The following is a 17,314-nucleotide window of genomic DNA, read 5'->3' as shown; positions in this document are numbered from 1 at the left end:
TTAATTCAAAATGAAAAAAAATTTTTTTTTCTGATTTGTAAGTGGGTATGTAATTGTGAGAAAATATAAATATGCAAAATAGAATAAAACAATGTTTCCACCACATCATTTTACAGAAATGAGTTTCCCTATGACAGAGAAGCAGAGGTTGTGAGTATGTTATGAGATTAAGGCAGAAGAGAATCAGGTGATCAGAGAGGCAAGAGGAGAATCTGGAGAGTCGTACTCTCAGAAGCACTGTTGTGGGATGCCTGGATGGCTCAGCTGGTTGAGAGTCTGCCTCTTGATTTTGGCTCAGGTCATGATCTCATGGTTCATGAGTTCAAGCCCCATGTCTGGCTCCATGCTGACGGTGTGGAGTCTGCTTGGTATTCTCTCTCTCCCTCCCTCTCTGCCCTCCCCTGCTCTCTTTCTGTCGCTCAAAATAAGTAAAATAAACTATAAAAAAATAAAGAAGCACTGTCATAAAGAATTTTAAATAGGGAAGGTTGATTCAATAGCACTAAAACTAAATACAGATGAAAAGTAGTTTTTTTTCCCATTAAATTGTCACTTTTTTTTTTAGAAGCTGGGAAGTATTAAAATCAAATTTATTTTTACATGTTAGAATCTATTTTTTAAAGTTATAATCTATAAACCTTTATTTTTTAATATGAAATTTATTGTCTAAGATCAAATTTTTAAATAAAGATTGTTAGATAGCATGGAAAATAAGTCTTGCACATAGTAATCACTTAATAAATGTTAATTCAACATAATAATTCTGTGAACACATTACTTCTTGTAGTTGAAACCAAAAATCCATTTTTTATTTTTTGTAATGTGCCATATCTTGCTAGCAAACACCTATCTCTTTCTTTGTTTCCACTTAGGCCTCTTATGTAAGGAGCTGAAGGGGAAATAAAATATACAGGATGAAAAGATGGCAACGTTGCCTCCCCCAGGACCTCAGAGTTTTGTCTACTTCACAAGACAGTCTCTTGCCCTCATTGAACAACGTATTGCTGAAGGAAAAACAAAGGAACCCAAAGAAGAAAAGAAAGATGATGATGAAGAAGGCCCAAGTCCAAGCAGTGACCTGGAAGCTGGCAAACAGCTGCCCTTCATCTACGGGGACATCCCACCAGGCATGGTGTCAGAGCCCCTGGAGGACCTCGACCCCTACTATGCAGACAAAAAGGTGAGTTTATTGGGACCTCAGTAGTGCAGTCTCTGCACTACTCTGTTGCCTTCTTTTGTACAGAGAGATACTTAAAAGTTTTTTAAATGTTTATTTATTTTTGAGAGAGAGACAGAGAGACAGAGACAGAGCCTGAGCCAGGGAGGGGCAGAGAGAGAGGGAGATGCAGAATCAGAAGCAGGCTCCCTGCTCTGAGCTGTCAGCACAGAACCTGATGTGGGGCTCGAACTCATGAACTGCGAGATCATGACTTGAGCCAAAGTCAGACACTTGACTGACTGAGCCACCCAGACATCCCTGTACAGAGAGATATTTTAAATTGAGAGTAAGTGGAACTTAGTGAAAAACCAGATAATGACAAAAATGTTCAGTTACATATGTATGTGGGATATTCAGAATTTGTACTTTTAATTTTTCATCCAAACTGGTTCTGTCACTGACACATTATTTTGATATCCTTAATCTTTTAAAATATTCAGTACAATGTTCTGCCTTTTGGGACATGACATAGATGCATACCTGTAGGAACGGAATTATTGTCAGTTGAGAACTAAGACCTCGGGGTATGTCCAGAATGCGTTCGCATGCAGGTGCCAGCTGAATTTATGGGGATATGTAAGATCATTCAACTAATAATGGGAGTTTAGACTTCTGCTTCATTTAGGGTGTTGAAAAACGCGTCTGAGATAGAGAAGTGGGACATGAATCAGAAAATGTTTCTACTGTTCAAAAAAAGAAGGGGAGTGGGGCGCCTGGGTAGCTCAGTCAGTTAAGAGTCCGACTTCAGCTCAGGTCATGATCTCATGGTTTGTGGGTTCGAGTCCCGTGTCGGGCTCTGTGCTGACAGCTCAGAGCCTGCAGCCTCCTTCGGATTCTGTGTCTCCCTCTCTCTCTGCCCCTCCCCCACTCACTGTCTCTCGCTCCTTCGAAAATAAATAAACATTAAAAAAAATTAATAAAATTTAAAAAAAAAGAAGGGGAGGGAGTATCTCACAAAATTACTCAGAAAGTTGAGGATAAAGAAAGGCGATTGGAATGAACAAAGAGGATGAGCTGGTAAGCTTTTTGCAAGCAGTTTGTGTTCAGGGGTGGGAAGGAAAGCAAGAAGGTGGTGGAGAGCAAATAAAAAGAGGAAGTGGATAGCAGTACATTCATGCTGAAAAATCTGAAAAATTTTCTTCCAGAAAGGCAGAATTTATTGAGGCTCCAAATAAATTGAAAACTTTTAAAATCTAGGATAGAAATAGCACCTTGAAAGTAAAAAAAAAAAAAATAATAATAATCCTCAGAGAGAAAAATACAGAAGGTTGGAATCATGTAGCTAGTTGCAGATGTTAATAGACAAGGTACAAGCTAAGGCCAGATTGTATTTGCATTAGAAAAGTGGAGAGAAGGGGCGCCTTGGTGGCTCAGTCCATTAAGTGTCCAACTCTTGATTTCACCTCTGGTCCTGATCTCACAGTTCATGAGTTCAAGCCCCACATCAGGCTCTGTGCTGACAACACGGAGTCTACTTGGGATTCTCTCTCTCCCTCTCTCCCTGCCCCTCCCTTGCTTGCATGTGGGTTCTCTCTCGCTCTCTCTCTCTCTCTAAATAACCAAATGAACTTAAAAAAAAAAAAAGATGGAGAGAAGTCTTACTGAGACTTGAGGGGCAAATAGAGGTTGGATTTAAGAGTCCTGATACATTGAAGTAAATGCAGGCACATCAGAGGAAATGCGTGTTACATGATGTCAATATTTTCCACACCACAGGAATGGAAATTGTCCTCTGAAAGTCAAATGTTGAGAGTAACAGAACTGAGAAGGTGTTTTCACTTTAGGGAAATGGGAGAGAGTTTGAAACACCTGTGTAAAGGTTATTCTGTTGAGAAAGTGAGAAGTACAGCTTTCCTGACACAGTAGTGGACACAACCAGGTTGAAGTTCAAGTTAACTAAGAGGAAACTCTAAAGGATTAGATCGGCAGTTCTGTAACTCTCCAACATTACTTTGCCGTATAGCACCTGTAGACTTTGAAAGGTCAAGAAAGACAAAATAAAGCCCATTTTAAAAAATAGTTTAAGATATAAATGAAAGGGAATATTTCCTGATAAGACATCTAGCAAATAAAGTAAAATAGAGAACGTATTTGAAATAACCTGAGAAATATAAAATATGATGAGGTTACATTCTGATAGTAGAAACCCATCTGCCTCAGTGGTAGTTACTATGAACAGCAGTCCCTAACACTTGCTTCACATCACAACAGGCTGGCAGCACAGCATTAAAAACCAGAATACCTGAGAAGCCCTTGAAATACTATATAGCATTCTAATTAATCAATCAGTATTCTGACACAGCAAGGAAGAATGCTAATATGGATTAAGGATTGCTGTGTCAGGCACTAGACTTTTTATATAAATTAGCATACATATTTATCATAACCTGGTGAGATAGGAAGAAATACCCTGTTTTTATTTATTTTTTAAGTTTATTTATTTACTTTAAGAGAGAGAGAGTGAGGGCGAGAGAGTGTGAGCTGGGGAAGGGCAGAGAGAGAGGGGAAAGGGAGAATCTCAAGTAGGCTCTGTGCTGATGTGGGGATTGATCTCATGAACTGTGAGATCATGACTTGGGCTGAAATCAGGTCGGAGGCTTAACTAACTGAGCCACCCAGGTGCACTTACCCCACCCCTCTTTTTTTTCCTTTTTTTTGGTAATATCCTATTTTTATTTTATTTTATTATTTTTAAATTTATTTATTTATTTATTTATTTATTTATTTATTTATTTATTTATATAATTTTCATCAAAATTAGTTAGCATATGGTACAACAATGATTTCAGGAGTAGATTCCTTAAGCCCCTTCCCCATTTAGCCCATCCCCCCTCCCACAACCCCCCCAGCAAACCTCTGTTTGTTCTCCATTTTTAAGAGTCTCTTATGTTTTGTCTTCCTCCTGTTTTTCTTATTTTTGCTTCCCTTTCCTTATGTTCATCTGTTTTGTCTCTTAAAGTCCTCATATGAGTGAATGTATATATGTATATATATGTATATGTATACATATATATACATATGTGTGTGTGTGTATATATATATATATATATATATATATATATATATATATATATACCACATCTTCTTTATCCATTCATCCATCGATGGACATTTGGGCTCTTTCCGTACTTTGGCTATTGTTGATAGTGCTGCTATAAACATTGGGGTGCATGTGTCCCTTCGAAACAGCATACCTGTATCCCTTGGATAAAGGCCTAGTAGTGCAATGCTGAGTCACAGGGTAGTTCTATTTTTAATTTTTTGAGGAACCTCCATACTGTTTTCCAGAGTGGCTGCACCAGTTTGCATTCCCACCAGCAATGCAATAGAGATCCTCTTTCTCTGCATCCTCGCCAGCATCTATTGTTGCCTGAGTTGTTAAAGTTAGCCATTCTGACAGGTGTGAGGTGTGTAATACCCTATTTTTAGATGAGACAAAGGGCTTGGGGAAATTAAGCAATGTGCAAAATGTTACCCCCCAGTAAGTTGTAGATTTCTAAAATTCAATTTGGTTTGTCCCCCTACTGAGATATTCTATTATACCACATCTCTTAATATAGTCTAGTTTCTGTTGTATAGCAACCACTATGGTAACAACTTCACAAAAGCAAATTAAATAATGATGAGTAAATAAGACAGGCAAAATAAAAAGTACTTTCTCATTTTACTTATTACTTCATCCTGAAAAATTCCTGGCTCAGAATGGATACCTACTACATTTCCCATTTCCAAAGGGGGTCTGGATGTTACTTAACCAGCCAACTCTTAAGGAGGAAAGGAATCTTTCCGGAATAATCCCCAAGGCATAGACATACACTAATACTGCCTTAAAGTAATTTGGGAGGTATGGGAAAATGTTTGCATTTGAATGGAGGATTATAGGCCTATTAACTAATGGAATGATGTTGGCTGTGATAGACTAATTTAATAGAGAACATTTAGGATGGGACTCCAGCTCTTTGCCTTGGCCCCAATTCCTTTCAAATAATATAACACCAGCCACGTCAAAAGCCTAACCCACATTTGCATCAGTATAGTTGAGTTGAACTAGGTCAGACAAAGCAATCTATTTTTCATGGCTCTCTATTCTTGACGTGGTTACAAAGATCTAAAGGGATAACCAAGTCTTTTTATTTTCTTTTGGTTTGGAGCTTTAGATTATCCATTTTTTTGTGTCTAGCTTTTCAGACATTTCTTGATAAAATAGTTTTGACTTTTGCTTGCAAACAGAGTTGCTTGCAACTTTGTGGATTGATTCCTCCATGTTTCAAGTTATCCACACTAAGAGACAAAAATTTTATTTCTGCCACATTATAATTATTGCTTGTATTAAAAATCTTAATGACCCCTGGGGGTCAAATCTTAATGACCGCCTGGGTGGCCCGGTCGGTTAAATGTCCGACTTCAGCTCAGGTCATGATCTCACGGTTCATGAGTTTGAGCCCTGCATCGGGATCTCTGCTGTCAGCACAGAGAGCTCACTTCAGATCCTGTGTCCCCCTCTCTCTCTGCCCCTCCCTGCTCACATACTTTCTCTCTCTTAAAAATAAACATTTAAAAAATATATCTTCACTCTTAAAAACTGACAATAAACTGAGGGTTGATGGGGGGTGGGAAGGAGGGGAAAGTGGGTGATGGCATTGAGGAGGCACCTGTTGGGGTGAGCACTGGGTGTTGTATGGAAACCAATTTGACAATAAATTTCGTATTAAAAGAAGGAAAGAAAGAAAGAAAGAAAGAAAGAAAGAAAGAAAGAAAGAAAGAAAGAAAGAAAGAATAAAAAATATATCTTAATGACCCCTAATTTGACTTTGGCCCAGACTTTAATTTGTATTTGAGTGTAATTATCAATGCTTTGTTAAAACAAAGAACACTTGATAAATTAATGATAGAAGTTAGGGCTTCATTTTTTATGTGATAAATATATAAGTGCTTTTTAATAGTGTTATGCAGTGCTTTTATCATAAGTGAAACTTTGTGTCTTTAAGAAAGAATAAATTACTAATTACCCTGTGCTATGGGTATTAAGAGGACAGGTACAATGGCCTACTGTGCTTTATATGTTACCTATAATTTAAGCAGCTGCTACCAATATTGACTAAGAATTTACAATGTGCCAGAAACTTAAAAGCTTTAAGTTAAATCTTAAATCTTGATACACTGTGCTTTTTAGAAGGCACTAAGTGCTGGCTTTCAAGTTGTTAAATGGTGGATCTGGTATTTAGAATCACATCTGTCCAAACCAAACATATGCTCTTTGGGGACCATATTTGTCTAATTTTATGTTCAACAAACTCTGAAATAAATGGGCAAAATTAAAATAATTTATTCAGACTTTGATATCTATGCATTCATAGTAGGATTTTGGAATTTACTAAAGGGACCTATACTGACCCCCCACATTTCATAGGCTTACCTATTTTTCCTGCCTATAACTAACTCCTGTGTGTGTGTAAACCCAGATATTCCTAGAGAAGTTCTTGAAGTGAATAAACATTGGGAATTTAAATTTAAAAAATAGCAAATGATTTGTTTTTTGTAAACATGTCAAGCACAAGGTAACTTGATCTGGCCAAATCTAGACAGTAATATGATTTTCACATTAGCTCAGCTGATGTCTGGTTCAGGAAGTCTCCCTGATAATTCTCACCTGTGTGTGACCATGTCTCTTTCATACTGTCACACTCCTCCATTTGTATTTCTCTGTATTATACCTGTCACATCTTGCCTTGTATTTGAGTTACTGTGTATGCATCACTTTTCTAGGAAGTTTCTTGAATGCAAGACTCATGTCTCATTTATGTTCAAATGCCTTTCATCACCTCATATGCCATAGTTGTTCACTACACAATTGCAGAGTATAATGAATGAATGAATTCTAAAAAGCACAGTGTATCAAGAGTTAAGAAAACAGTGGTTGTACTCAAAGGCTATATATTAATTTTAAAACTAATTTTAAGGTAAAAGTGAATTTTATGTTAAATTGTATTTAGTCATAACCGGTGTAGTGAAAGTGACTAGGAATATAAAAAGACATCTGAAAATAATAGATTCTGGTTCACTTTCTTGAGAACACTGCCACATACAATTAAAAAGCAAGATACTTGAACTTAGGTCCCCAATTTGGTGAAAAATATTTATTACCAGAAGCCCATTCATGAACTTATATAAAATTCAGATTAAACAACAACAGAAGACCAAGTCAATGTCTTCTAAATAACACAGGTAATTTGCCTGTCAACTATAGGAGAATAAGACAAAAAGTTTAAAATTGGTCTTCTTGATTTCTAAGCAAATTTCTTAGATTGTGTTAATGTTTTGTTGTTGTTGCTGTTTATTTATTTGAGTTTTAAAATTTTTAACTACATACCAAAGCTGTGGAGAATGTCACTTGTGTAATGATTACATAACACATTTCAAGAATATTTGGCTCATTTGTATTATTATTTTTTAAATTACTGTGGGTAGTAGCAAGCAAGTCCTTTAATTTGTGATCTTTTCTTTTAGCTATTATTTATATTACATCTAAAACAAGAAAATTGACCTGGGTAATAGGATTTTCTAACTCTAATATTCCTTAAATATATGAGAATATGTTTTTGAAATGACTCATATTTTGGAACACTTACTATTAGCCATGACAATAACCAACAAGTATTAAAATTCTCAAGGCGTTATGGCAAAAATCAGGGATAGCTAGTTTCTATTTTGTTTGCTTAAAATACACTGATGTGAAAGAAGGAAATTATATTCTAACTAATTCCAGTGGCCACAACTTACTGTTACTGATTTGGGTGTTAAAAGGATATGAAAAAGAGAAGACATTGTATTTGAGGAGTTCTAGGCAACCCATGCTCATAAATGGCTCACTTCTTAATTTACTAAGAAGAAATAGAAGGAGTTCATTGGCCAATGTGATCTAAAGAGTTCAATTAATGTCAGTGGTACCACGTTGCTTGAGTCTGATGGCAGTGTTTCTTTAACGTGAGCCTACCACAGGCAGAGGTAAATTGCTGATATAAATGTGTGGGGGTGAAATTTCAGATTCTCAATTTCATGTTGTTTTCATTTTCTCCTACAGACTTTCATAGTGTTGAACAAAGGGAAAGCAATCTTCCGTTTCAATGCCACACCTGCTTTGTACATGCTGTCTCCTTTCAGTCCCCTAAGAAGAATATCAATTAAGATTTTAGTACACTCATATCCTTTGTAAATTGTTTACTGTTAATGGTGCTTTAAAATGTAAACTTTGCTATTTTATTCAAATGTGGATTTTAGTTCTTGTGTACCAGAAAAGACTCTGATTTTAGTGTACTGATTTCGGTATAATTTGGTGTAAGTCTCTGAGAAAATTGGGAGAATGGCAATGTTAGCATTTTAGGATAAATTACTTTATATATTACTCCCTTGTTCAAAGAGATAAACAAGTTATAAAAATCATTTAGAATTATTTTCTAGGACAAAGTTGTTAGCATTTTAACAAGTGTCATTATCAAATATTAAAAGTTCCCACTGTGGTCTTTAATCAAATTCCTTGATTCTAAGCTACTTTATTCAGCATGCTCATCATGTGCACTATTCTGACGAACTGCATATTTATGACCATGAGTAACCCTCCAGACTGGACCAAGAATGTAGAGTAAGTGGGTATAAATACATTTTAATATGGTCTCACTGTTATTTTAATCCTCTCCTTTCCCGCCAGAAGTTACCACAGCTCTAAAAATTGTGGTGTTTATCTTCCCATATTATATGGTTGCTTTTCTTTCAATTATTTTTTCCTCCTCTGTGGTATTAACCAGTTAGCAGTGGAATAGAATAATTGTTACAGTCTTTTCTAGAAGAATGAATTTATCAGATGTCCTGCCTTGTTCTTAGACATGTTATATATTTCTTATCCTTGGGTATATTTCTGATAGGAGTAATGTAGGACTTTTCCAGGCAGATCTAATACCTGTGTTCTCAGTCATTTTGAATACCTCTACTTTCTCTAAGAGTATCTAATATGGGCATTTTGAGATTTTTCTGGAAATACCTGTATTGTAGTTTATTCTAATACTTCAAGTGGATCCATAAACCAACAGCCACACTCTAATAGATGGCTTTCTTGGGTTGATCAGAAAAAAATAAAGATTTATATTGGTTCTATTCTTCTCATATTTAATATGCCATTGGGTTATTTGTCTAGGTACACTTTTACTGGAATATATACTTTTGAATCACTTGTAAAAATCCTTGCAAGAGGCTTCTGTGTAGGAGAATTCACTTTCCTTCGTGACCCATGGAACTGGCTTGATTTTGTCGTCATTGTTTTTGCGTAAGTACATTTAGTTTTTTTGAAATGGCAAACTCATGAAAATGACAGAGAGCACAGTATTCCAGTGAAAGTAAGCCTTTGGGGTCTGACTTGTCCTGCAGGTAATGGTTGCATTTAAAGGATACTGAATGAAAGGTAGTCATTGATAGGCAAATGATTAATTTTTGAGAAAGAGCATTTCCCATTCAAAAGTGTATGACATCATTAAGATTGATCATCTTCTTCATGCTCAGCACTTGGATGGAGAGTATATGCAGTGCAAGTGAGTTCATACTTTGAAAACTGATAAAACCTGTAAGAATCACAGAAAAATCTCAAGCCTTAATTATAAAGTACTGTGCTCTTTTTATTAACCTATACTATGAAACTATTATACTATATTAAAATACAGAAGTAAAATTTTTATAAGGGCTGTCACTGCATACTAACCCTAACTTTAGTGCATTGTATATATATTATGTATGCCGTCACAGTTTATTTTTAAGAGGAAAATATTACATTAAAATATAATTTTAATTTATTTATACTGCTGCTCTTTCCCCAAATATATTTGCCAGAAGCACAGTTGTTTTGTTTTTTTTTTTTTTGAGTCTCCAAACCTAGATACAATGTTTTTCCCTCTATCATCTTGAATTTTAAAACTAATGCGGGTTCACTGAAGGAATTTAGATAATGCAGAAGGGTCTTAAGATTTCTAGTTTCCCATTCCCTTGCCCCCACCCCCACCTCCTTGTCTATCAGGCTCCCTTCTTTTATGGTCACCTGACTACTGTAGGTGCACCTGCTGACAAGAGTCAGAATTGACATCGAGTCAAAAGAAAGCTGCCTTTTCTCAGGGCTCTCATTTTTTATTGAGATATAGTTTATATGCCATAAAATTTACCCTTTTAAAGTATAAAATTCATTGTTGCTTTTTTAGTATGTTCACAACATTGTACAACTGTCACTGATTTCTAATTCCAGAATATTTCCATCACCCCCAGAAGAAATCATTTCTATTCCCTTCTCTCCCTAGTCCTTGGAAACTAGGAAACTACTCATCTGTTTTTTGAGTCTATGGATTTGCCTATTCTAGACATTTCATATGAATGGAATTGTACAATTTGTGGCCTTTTGTGTCTGGCTTCTTTCAGTTAGCCTACAGTTTTCAAAATTTGCTGCTGACATTTTATAGGATATTAAATATCTATATTACCATAATGTTGAGGTCTAATGATTGAAGCATTTGATTGTTTATTTAGATATTTAAAGTATTTGAAGCCATTTTAATAATATATTTGTATTTTACTCACATAAAAGGGATTGAATCAAATCTAATCAAATTAAATCAGTTGTGTTAGGGGAAAAAAAAAAAGACTTGCAGAACAATCCATTTAAATAAGCATTTCCAAATGTAGGCAATACCTTGACTTAAAGGCACGGGTAAGTATCATAGATTCTATCTAAATTCTGAATAACTCTGATTTAATTCTACAGGTATTTAACAGAATTTGTAAACCTAGGCAATGTTTCAGCTCTTCGAACTTTCAGAGTGTTGAGAGCTTTGAAAACTATTTCTGTAATTCCAGGTAAGGAGTGATTGGTGTGGAGCGTTAGGCCACTCATAACTCCAACTATTTGGGAGTTGTTCTTTGTTTGTTTGTGTGTGTGTTGTCACTGTGTTGTGTGTGAACTCCCTATTACAGATATGTGACAGAGTTTGTGGACCTGGGCAATGTCTCAGCGCTGAGAACATTCAGAGTTCTCCGAGCACTGAAAACAATTTCAGTCATTCCAGGTGAGAGTGGGGTTAAACACCGGGGCTGACTTTGAGCTTTTGGAGCCAAGACAAGAATGACTTTCTCTTACACAGTTCTAATTAAATTTGATTTCTTATGTTTTTCATAATCATTATTAAAAGTCAGCCTTTGAGTTTAATCAATTGCATGGATCTTAGAGGATGAAGATGGCCATTTGGCTCACATCTCAACTTGAAATTTTCCCTCCTGAATAACAGCTCATTTTCCATTTTGTTTAGCCAGGAATGAAAATTTCAATTTGTTCTGATTGCTTTTCATACAGTTAGGAAAAGAGATTTTAAATATCAGCATGGGGGTATTGCATGACATGTTTTTTAGCTTTCCACAACAAACCATTTCTTAACTGAATATTAGCAACGTGTCACTATATGCTGCAATTCAGCCCCTTTCTTTTAATGTCATTATAGAGAGATGGTTTGTTTGACAAGCATTTACTAAATTAGCACTTTGAAAAATTATTTTTACCGGTGAATATGGATATGGCTTGAGCAACCAAATTATTCATTTTGACAATGTGGTTACTCTTTGGGCTATTTTACAATTTTTATCATTTGCTGTGATATATAGAAGCAAAATATATATAAACAGTAAATCTACCCTTTTGAGCTACTAGGCTTTTTTTGAACTAGGCTCTTTAAGGTCCTTGATTTGATGTAATGCATGAATTTCTAGAAAAGCTCATGTTTTGTTTTTATTTCTCATTCAGAGGCTTTATTTTATTATGAACACTTTTCTCCCCCCTGCATTCAGGCCTGAAGACCATTGTGGGAGCTCTGATCCAGTCTGTGAAGAAGCTCTCTGACGTCATGATCCTGACCGTGTTCTGTCTGAGCGTGTTTGCACTGATTGGGCTGCAGCTGTTCATGGGCAACCTGAAGCATAAATGTCTGCGGGATCCGCTGGAAAATAATGAAACATTAGCAAGCATCCTGGATACCCTTGAAGAAGAAGACTATAAAAGTAAGATTGTCCCTGCAGTTGTTAAGAGGTTGAAATAAGACTGTTCTCTTTCAGGGATGCCTGGGAGGCTCAGTCGGTTAAGCGTCTGACTTCAGCTGAGGTCATGATCTCAAAGTTTAGTTCATCAGAACTAGTTCTGTACAAACCATATGAGTTGGTCTGTGCACACAGTCTCAAAGTCTGCTTAATTCATGAGTATATTTTAGAATATTTTACAAAAAAGCCCAAACTGCATGTTTTCTGAACAGTTGTCCTCTAACACAGCTCCTCTTGCTGGAGCTATTGATGAATTTGGGTGAGAATGAGACCAAGCAAGTTTGTGCTTTCTGTCTAATACCTGCAGTGTGTATGTCTGATATTGCCCATATGAACCCATAAACCTTACTGGATAATTGGATCCAGAGGTGGGGGATTTGGGGAGGAAATCAAGACACCTTCCAAGTGTATGTACCTTTGACAGAATGAGATCAGAGAGTAAAGGTCAACATTCTCCTTGGATTATGAAGAGTACACATCATTTTTTTTCTTTACTAAATGTGTATTCTCCCACTAACTGGGGAAGATAAAAGCAAATAAAACCTAGCTAATATAGTAAAAGGATGTAAATAAAGAAAAGAGAAAAAATCATTGAAGCCTAAAATGAAAAAAAAATGAAGGTTTTGAAGTAAAATATTTAATGTATAATTCTTTACTACCAATGTTTGGTGAGGAATTTAGCATGTTTTCCCTTCCTTTTTATTTTTACTTATTTTTTTCAGTTTCTGATTTTGATTAATATGATCTTAAATGTTAATTTCAATTTCCAAAGAATCTCTAAGTTATATACCATAAAAGTAACATATCTTATGGATAATTGTTGACATTTACAATTAACAATCAGTTTACAACACTTACTTAAACTTAACTGTTTTTTCCTCGGATCACTACCAGTTCTTTTATTTTGAATCGTGGTCCTATTTTTGAGTTCATAATCTGAATGACTTTTTTAACCTCTGGCATTACTTCAAGCAATATTTTTCAAAATGAGTAGGAAGAGCCTTGAATTTTGCAGTGTATCTTCATATTGCATTTATTACAAATGAGTGAAATAACATCTTAGTGAACAATGGAATTTTACACCAAAACCTTCTCCCTTAATTCTATACATTATTCTTTATTTTCTTCTGAAATAGAGTTTTAGGGAGAAAATGTTTGTGTCCAGTCTGAATTTGGTTTCCTCACTTGCTCTCTGTGTCATAGAAGCCAGGTCTCACTGCAGTATTTATTTGGATATTTATGTAACAGCATGTGTTTATTAAGTGCCCCCTAAGCTAAGCATTGTGCAACTTTCTGGCACAGAAATAAGCTCTCCTTTCACAGAGCTTATATTCTAGTGGGAATGAAAAACTAAAGGAAGGCAACAGACAAATAAAAAATATTGCACGTTATAATAAAAGCAATGCAAAGCAAATAAATCTCAGGGGCTGAGATACCAACTAAATGAGAAGACCTTTCTGAGGAGATGGCATTTAAGTTACCAAAGTGAAGATCTAAAGGACAATGAGAAGCCATAAAATAGTGTAAGTTTTGGTGAGAGTGTGTGTATGGGAGCTACTACTTGAGTTAGAAAGAATAGCATGTAGGAAGGTCCTGAAACAAGAAAGAGATAGAATAGCAACAGATAGAGTGAGAGAAAAAGGCAGGGGTCAAAGCACGAAGGATGTTTTAGCCCATTGGAAAGGGGTTTGGTTTCATTTTAAATGCAGTGGTTTCAATCATTTTGTTTGCCATCTGGAGTAGAGATTAGGCAAACGGGGGGTGGTAGTCTAGAATAAGGAAAACCATTTAGGATGTTTCTGTCATTCTGAAAGAGAAGATTGTGGCTCCATCTAGAGTGGTGGTGGGCAGTGAAGAGAAAAGGGTTATGTCAAGATAAAATCTATAGAACTTGCTGATGGATTAGAGAAGAGAAGAGGGCTTGAGGATATCTTCTAGGCTTGTGGCTACAGTAACTTTTGATGGGTGGCAATGGGAAATGAAGGAAGTGTAGGCAGGATTGTAGATGCAAGTCGTTACTAACCAGTTAAAGTTGGGATGACACTGATACATGCAAGTGTAGAAAAAAGTAGACAATAGGGATTTAAGCATGGAGATCAGAGGAACTTCCTGCTTTGGAGATAAATACACTTTGAAATAATCAGCAAACAGAAAGGATACATACATGCATACACACATCCTTCTGAAAAACTCTGATGTTTATAAGCAGGTTAAGAAAGGGAAACTGGATTTTTCATGCAAATTTGGTGAACTCCAAAACCCTAATATCTGGAAAGCAGGCAGAGAAGAAGACCCAGACAGGACACAGAGAAGGAGCAGCCAATAAAGTAAGAAGAAAACAAAGATGTGAACAGTGAAGCCAAGAGAAGAAAGTTTGAGGAGAAGGGAGTACTTGTGTTGAATGATGCTGCAAGATCAAGGATTAAGAATGATGGAGATAAAAGAATATGCATTAGCTTGAACAACATGGAAACTGTCAGAGACTTTCATGAGAAAATTTTAGTGGAGTGGTAAGAACAGAAGGTTGGACTTAAGGTGGTGAGAGGGGTAAATAAAATGTCAGAAAGAAGAGACGACAATATGTGTGGACAGTTTTCCCAAGAAATTTGGCTGTAATGGAAAGCAGAATAATGGAGGAGATGTCTGGTACTTTTTTAATGGCATATTTTGATAAGGATGCTCTTCTAGTGGTAGAAATGAGTGAGTAGTAAAATATAGATGAATAATTCAGGAGAGAAGGGGAGAAGTCAAGTTCTGGAGAAAGTGAAAGAGCAAAGAGAAGAGATATCTCTACCACTGAAGCAAGAGGAAAGGTGGAGGGGCAGGCTGCAGACTTATCAGAAGAGGATTAAGTCAAACCCAGTAGCTTTTATTTCCTCAGAAAGGTGTGAAATGGGACCACTGGCTGGGAATGCAAATGCGAAAGAGGAAATTCTACAGAAGTTTTGAGGAGAATGCACTATATTGTCATCCTAAGGAATGGGACATGGAGTCTATTTTGAGTTGCAATTTGATACCAGAGATCATTTACTTAAAATGCAATCATTTGGGGCGCCTGGGTGGCTCAGTCGGTTGGGCGTCCGACTTCGGCTCAGGTCATGATCTCATGGTCCGTGGGTTCGGGCCCCACGTCAGGCTCTGTGCTGACAGCTCAGAGCCTGGAGCCTGCTTCCGATTCTGTGTCTCCCTCTCTCTCTGACCCTCCCTCGTTCATGCTCTGTCTCTCTCTGTCTCAAAAATAAATAAACGTTAAAAAATTAAAAAAAAATGCAATCATTCACTTGGGTGTGAGAGTTTCCCCAATAACATTCAGCCACTTGGGCAAGTATGCAGAAGGTAGACATTAGAGTATGAGTCGGGGTAAGGTTCTGCCAGGTTAGTGTGATAGACTGATAGAAATACTTAGAAGTTGAGGAAATTGTAAGAGAATGATATAATGAGTGTCTGTGGATTCAAAACTGGACAAGGAAAGAAGTGAACCTAAGAGCTGGTTGACAGGTTTTGAGAAAGTGGTGAGGTAAATGAATTGGAATTCTCGAAGAGATAAAAGAATTGCCATGGTAACGGCAGCCTACATAGAAAGCCTGAACATATTCTGGAAGTGTTTTCTGGGTCCTACAGTGAAGCCCCTTTGGAGGTGCTTTTAAAATTTGTTATCAAATAAAGAAGGCCACTGTATAACTTCATGTTTCAAAACATACAATCTATAGATTTCCTTTGATGCCAAGCATTGTCTACTTTCATGCTCCTCAATCTTCCTTCTTGCTGCTACAGGTGAAGAAAAGGTTCGTGTGCACAGCTGGAAGCCAAATTTTCAGTAGCTATCGTACGTGAATGTTGGGATAAAGAAACCTCTATTTTCTGAATGTTTGACATTTCATAGAAAAGTTCCTGGAAAAGCCACAGTGTTGGTCTGCACTTCTACCAGGGCTTTTCCTGTCTTCATCTGTGGTGCTTTCCTTGTGGGGACTTCCCAGAGTTCAGTCTCCCAGAAGGCAGTGTGTCACTTGCACGCAATCTGCCTCTACCTGATCCCCAGCACTAGCTTTCTCAGAGTTAACTTACTATTGCCTCTTGGTTGAGGAAAAAACTCTTGAATCCAAAAGCCCAAGTCATACATGGTTGCTACAAGCTGTCTTTCTGAACCAGGTTGGATAAAACTAATCATAGAATGTTTAGGTCACCAGTATGTTTTACCATTCTGTACCAATCTGCTTTTGACTGAATATTGGTTCCAGATTTTAGGTGTGTGAATTTTGCAACTTTCTATTTCCTTTTATCCCCATGTGACTTTTACTGTGAGGTTGAGGCTTATCTATTACTATCCACAATCTTTGTTATTGTACTGCATTATATTTAACAACTTTATTGAGATAATTCACATACCATAAAAATCCCCCTTTTTAAAGTATACACTTCAGTGTTTCATAGTATATTCACAGAGTTGTGCAAACACCGGCACTAATTTTAGAATAATTTTATCTCCCTCAAAAGTAACCCTGTACTCAGAGTACCTGAGTGGCTCAGTCGGTTAAGTGTCCAACTCTTGATTTCGGCTCAGGTCATGATCTCATGGTTTGTGGAATCAAAGCCTGCATTGGGCTCTGCGCTGACAGTCCCCAGAGTCTGCTTGGTATTCTCTCTCTCCCTCTCTCTGCCCCTCCCCTGCTCCTGCTCTCTCTCTCAAAATAAATAAACATTAAAAAAAAAAAAAAAAGAAGAAACCCTGTACTCACTGGCGATCACTGTCCATTCCCTTGTCCCGCAAACCCCTGACAATCACTAATCTACTTTCTGTCTCTATGGATTTACCTATTCTGAGCATTTTATATACATGAAATCGTACAATATGTGGCCTTTGTGTCTGGCTTCTTTCACTTAGCATGTTTTCAGGTTTCATCCCTGTGGCAGTAATTCATTTCTTTTTATTGCTAAATAATACTCCCTTGTATATATATACTAAATTTTGTTTAAGCATTCATT

At 36.6% G+C, this 17,314-nt stretch overlaps 1 protein-coding gene across 6 annotated transcripts in view; it reads left to right on the top strand.

Moving 5' to 3' along the window:
• The first annotated feature begins 922 nt into the window (after positions 1-922).
• The window catches only part of SCN9A (sodium voltage-gated channel alpha subunit 9), a 99,718-nt gene continuing 83,326 nt past the window's right edge, over positions 923-17,314 (top strand). For 3 of the 6 annotated variants that reach the window (XM_042949022.1, XM_042949021.1, XM_042949020.1), the window contains exons 1-7: positions 1,115-1,180; positions 8,301-8,419; positions 8,769-8,858; positions 9,408-9,536; positions 11,222-11,313; positions 12,086-12,295; positions 14,325-14,342. In XM_042949022.1, the coding sequence (XP_042804956.1) occupies positions 1,130-1,180; positions 8,301-8,419; positions 8,769-8,858; positions 9,408-9,536; positions 11,222-11,313; positions 12,086-12,295; positions 14,325-14,342 (709 nt within the window). In that variant the 5' untranslated portion in view covers positions 1,115-1,129. Of the gene's footprint in view, positions 1,181-8,300; positions 8,420-8,768; positions 8,859-9,407; positions 9,537-11,012; positions 11,105-11,221; positions 11,314-12,085; positions 12,296-14,324; positions 14,343-17,314 lie in introns of all 6 variants that reach the window. The other 3 variants (XM_042949018.1, XM_042949016.1, XM_042949017.1) reach the window with 2 other exon arrangements.

Source organism: Panthera leo, chromosome C1 (assembly GCF_018350215.1).
Source record: "Panthera leo isolate Ple1 chromosome C1, P.leo_Ple1_pat1.1, whole genome shotgun sequence".
NCBI classification, from domain to species: Eukaryota; Metazoa; Chordata; class Mammalia; order Carnivora; family Felidae; genus Panthera; species Panthera leo.
This window is presented reverse-complemented; position numbering and strand designations above follow the sequence as displayed.